The sequence below is a fragment of the Bison bison genome, unplaced genomic scaffold (genome assembly GCF_000754665.1).
Source record: "Bison bison bison isolate TAMUID 2011002044 unplaced genomic scaffold, Bison_UMD1.0 scf7180017864313, whole genome shotgun sequence".
NCBI lineage: Eukaryota > Metazoa > Chordata > Mammalia > Artiodactyla > Bovidae > Bison > Bison bison.
In genome coordinates this window covers 2,718,503-2,723,355 of record NW_011494885.1, presented here as the reverse complement: position 1 = coordinate 2,723,355, position 4,853 = coordinate 2,718,503, and the positions used below count along the sequence as shown (strand labels likewise).

At 57.2% G+C, this 4,853-nt stretch overlaps 1 protein-coding gene across 1 annotated transcript in view; it reads right to left on the bottom strand.

Annotated features, from left to right (window-relative positions):
• The window catches only part of HIF3A (hypoxia inducible factor 3, alpha subunit), a 32,518-nt gene extending 28,127 nt beyond the window's left edge, over positions 1–4,391 (bottom strand). Inside the window, exon 1 of the mRNA XM_010852633.1 lies at positions 4,313–4,391. Coding sequence (XP_010850935.1) covers positions 4,313–4,338 — 26 coding nt within the window. The 5' untranslated portion in view covers positions 4,339–4,391. The remainder of the gene's footprint in view (positions 1–4,312) is intronic.
• Positions 4,392–4,853: the final 462 nt, after the last annotated feature.

The following is a 4,853-nucleotide window of genomic DNA, read 5'->3' as shown; positions in this document are numbered from 1 at the left end:
TGAGACTCTGAAAAGGTAAGTCCTTCACCCCAGAGTCATAAAGCCATTAACTGGAAGAGTTGGGATCTGAACTCGGGCAGTGAGATTTCAAAGCCTTCATTCTTCTAATTCCTTCTAATTCTTTTCTTATAAACCAACCCCCTCCTCGCCCCCCTCCCCCCGCCGCCCCACTATCCTGGGCCCAGCCCCTTCCACAGCCTCCATGGAAGCAAAACCCGAGAAGGGGAAGCTGACCTTCCTAAAAGCCAGAGGCCATTTCTGGGGCATCAACCACACCCCCAAACAGGAGCCCTGCAGTGCCACCCCCAGGCAATGGAGGGAGGCGCTTGGTGCCTCCTGTCTCTCTACAGATGGGAAAAATCTCATGCAAGTGGGAGGGAGGCACAGAAGGGGACAGGCTGGGTGGAGGGGTGGAGGGAGCCAGCAACTGCCCTCATCCCCTCCCTCCTGGCTGGCGGGGGGCAGGGGCCTCCAGTCCTCCTCTGCCCAGAGGACATTCCGTCCTCCTGTCCCGTTCTGTTCCAGCCTTGTTTGTCTTCCTGCCCAGAGGGTGGGGGTGGGCGGGCCTCACTGAGCTGGGGGCCCAGACGGAGGGAACAGGGAATGGGACCGGGATGGGGGTAGGGGTGGGGTTGGCCCCCCCACCTCCCTGGCAGCTGGGCTCTACGCTCCTCTCTGTGGCCGACTCCTCCCTTCATAGAAGGAGCTAGCTGGTGGCTGCGGCAGGACCCTCCCTCTGGCTCCCAGCCTGCTCTCCTGATATTCTGACAGCAAGTGTGGGTGGGCCTCTCCTGGTCTCTGGCCTTTCTCTGTATTTATTTACATATTTTTATTTTATTATTATTATTAAAGTTTTTATTGAATTTGTTACAATGTTGCTTCTGTTGTCTTGTTTTGGGGTTTTTCTTTGGCCCTGAGGCATGTGAGGTCATAGCTCCCTGGCCAGGGATGGAACCCCTACCAGCTGCATTGGAAGGCGAAGCCTTAACCACTGAACCACCAAGGAAGTCCCTGGCCTTTCTCTTTAAACAGAGTCAGGGCTAATTCCTCTGGTTCAGCATTCCAGTCTCGACTCCATGACCTATTAGCTGTGTGACTTTGGACAAGTTGCACGGCCTCCCTGTGCCCAAGAACAGCACAAATACTCATGGGGCTGTTGTGAAGACTAAATGAGTTACTGTATGTCAAGGGCTTAGAATTGAGACTGGCAATTGGTCAATGCTATATAAAGGTTTGACTCTTTGAGACCCCATGGACTGCAGCAGAATTCTCCAGGCAAGAATACTGGAGTAGGTTGCCATGCCCTTCTCCAGGGGATCTTCCCAACCCAGGGATCGAACCCAGGTCTCCTGCATTGCAGGCAGATTCTTTACTGTCTGAGTCACCAGGGAAGCCAAAGAATACTGGGGTGGGTAGCCTATCCCCTTCCCCAGGGGATCTTCCCAACCCAGGCATCGAACCTGGGTCTCCAGCATTGCAGGCAACTTTTATTATTCCCTCTTTGTCCACATCAGGGATGGAAGGCTTAGGAGACTCATAGGCTCTGGAGAAACCCTCGGGCTTCAGTGGTAACCCCGTGGTGTGGTGTGTGTATGTGCAATCACACATGTGACTTTTACACAATACTTTGAGAAAAAGACTAAATCATAGTGATACTAATAATAATGATAGTACTGGTGTATTGAAAACTCATGAGCTTAGAGACCCCATTAAGTCCCTTCAACAACCCTAAGCACCTGGAAAAGTGATCTCGCTTTTACAGAGTCAGAAACTGAGTCTCCAAGCAATTGCATTATCAGCCCAAGTCACCAAGCTGGTAATCCCAGGGCCCTCCACCAATGCGCAGCTATGCTCAACGCTTCTGTTAATCCAACCACGCATTTGCTTTTGCCCAGAATCCTGTCTGACTTGAACACAGTTTATTGCCCACCTAAGGTCTGTCCCATCACCACTCATCATCCAGATCTGGTGCAGGAAACGGGAAGTAGAACCCTCATTTTCCAGGCTATGAAACTGAGGCTCAGAGAGCAGCCTGCTGGCATAAAGCCACACAGCCAGGAAGCTGGTGAGCTACGATTTGAACCCTGACTTTGGGGCCTGGGCTTTTAAGTGACATGCCTTGGTGGGCATGCCACCCAAGGGACCCCTGTCCGGCCCCTCCACCGCCCAGTGGACCCCTGTCCTTTCCCCTGCTCCCACCCCTGCTGCCTCCGGATTTCCCCAGCTGGCCCCATGCCCAGCCCTGGTCCAGCCCCTTGGCACTCTGCCCAGGTTGAGACGTGCAGCTGGAGCCCTGCCACCCTTCCTCTGTGTTCCAGCAGAGAACAGGGGGTGGAGCCAGACTGGGAGGCCCCAGGGTAAGGCCTGGGATGGGGACTAGGGCCTGGTGCCCCCCCACACACACCAGGAGAGGGAGAAGCCCACTTCTTCCCTGCCCTGAAGAACTTGCCCCTGAGAGCAAAGGCACAGAGAAAGTGGGGACACTGGCCCCACATTCGGGGCTGCTCCTGTGCCTCTCCAGACAATCGACTGGGTATTGGGGGTCTTGCAAAAAGTATAGAAGATCTGGGGGGCCTTAGGCTGAATCCATGCAAGGATCCTCTTGGCACTGCCCTGAGGTGGCCTGAAAAGGCCAGAGGCAGGGTTTGGGTTGGAGAAGGGACTTGGGGAAGGGGGTTGGGGGAGTCTCTCTACTCCTGACTCTGCGCATTCCCAAGGACCTGGTAATCAGTGGGGTGCCTGTACCCCAAGTCCTATGTTCTCTGGGAACCCTCTGACCTGGGAGACACCCAGGGCCAAGTGCCCATCGGGGCTTCCCGAGAATCACCCTTGCCTGGGGTGGGATGGCAGTTAGCCAGAGCTGGAAGAGGGGGAAGCAGTAAGGGAGTATGGGGGCCCACTCACCATCACCCAGACCCTCTTTGGCCCAAATGCCATCCTAGGGGTGCAGGAGGGGATGGAGCGTGGCCGGGATCCGGGTGCAAGTTATGAGTGGGTGGTGCGCAGGCTCAGATGACACCAAAGGAAAGGGCTGTCCTTAGATGCGGAGGGGGGGAGCGCCCCCAGCTCAGCCAAGAGGGGCCCCCACCCAGTCAGGAGGGGCTGAGCCAGGGCTGGCCCAGAAAGGGTGGGATAGAATTTCCCTGGCAGGCCCAGAGCCAGAGACTGGAATAGAATTGCAGGGGGGAGTATAGGTGAGGGGGGGAGGGATGTGAAAACATGAGGGTGTAGACAGATCCAATCAGACCTGTGAAGCCAGGGAGGAGGGAAGGGGGTGAGGCTTCCTGGACGCCTCAGATTGGACGGGAGAAATCAAGGGCTTGAGATACTTTCCGGGGTCCCATGAAAACATGGCCAGACAGGACCCCCTGGCTGTGGACCCAGAACACCAGTTCCCTGTGCTGCCCAGCAGATCTGCACCTGTTGGGAAGGGAACACAGAAACCCACTCCGTGCCCAGGATGACCTAGCTGGCCGCTGCGGCAGGGGGCGCACCCATCACAGCTCGCACTGAAGCAGGCACAGCACCCTCTCTGGGGTCTTCCCAAATAAGGCTTGGGTGCTGCTTCCCACTGTCACAGGAATTGGGTGGGGTTGGAGGAGTCAGATAAGAGGCTAGACTTTGGGAAGTGGGTCAGGCTGTTTTCCTATTATTAAAGGGATGACCCTACCTTTCACAAGAATACAAGAAAAGCCCTTGGGAAGGGTCCCCCAGGTGGCTTCTGAAAGGTGACTGCCTCTGCCTATTTCTAGGCAACCCAAGGTTTGGGAAACAGTATCAGGGAGGGTCCAGTTATGGAGGTTCTCTCTTGAATCAATAGCTGACTCCCAATTCTAAGGGATTCCCTTTATCTGGGAAGGCTCAATTCGGGGCTGTCCCGTATCTCCTAGGACCCCAGGGGTCTTGTGTCAAAGAACAACCTCAATTCTGGGGGCTCGGAGGCCAGAAAAGTTACTCTGAAGAAGGAAAATGCCTTCCGCAGAAGCCCGGGAACTGCTCAAGTGCAACCACCCCAATTCCGTGGGGACCCCGAGTTTCACCCCTAATCAGAAAGGGAAGCGAACCCAGAGCAGCAGGAAATCGGGGATCAAGACCCCAAAGTCGCTCCTGGCTAGAGGGGCGTGGCAGCCTGGACTTGGGGAAATGCCCCCACCCCTGCGATCCCCTAGGGTGGAAAGTGCGGCGGGGATGTGCCTGCAACCGCGCGTCCGAGGGCGTCCTAGGCTTGCACCCGCTCCTTCACCACCCGGCTCAGGGGTCGCTGGAAGAAGAACCCCCAATTCTCATCACTCCTGCCCGCGAAGCCCAGTACCTTGCGCGCTGTAGTCCCAGCGCCATGACTCTCCAGTCGCAGCTCCGGAGCCCTTCGAGGCCCCTAGCCCCCTCCCCTGCCCCGCGAGCCCCCTCCTCAGCCCCTCCTCCCGCCTCGCGGTTGGCTGTCCCGCGCCCTGCCCGCGGCTCTGATTGGCTAATCGGTCTGTCACTTCCAAGAAAGAGGCGGGACCAGAGACTGAGCCTTAGAACGCCAGGCGTGTGTGTGTGCAGGAGGCGGGTACCGAGGAATACACACACACACCCCGCCCCCCCCCTTGCCGCGGACTTCTAGGCAGTGTCACCCGCACTGTGCACAGTCGGCGGGCCTCTCCTTCTGGCCCAGTCTATCCCGCCAAGTTCCGACACCGACACTCTTCTGAACCCACCTAGTTCACTCTGTCCCTCACACCCCAGCCCCCATCCTCTAACTCCCACCCCGGCTCACCCTTCCACTTTCTCCCCCCAGAGGGGCCCCTCCGACTTCCAATCCCCCCCCCTCCAGTGGCCCAGCCCTGCCTCTGGAGTCGCCCAGCTCCGCC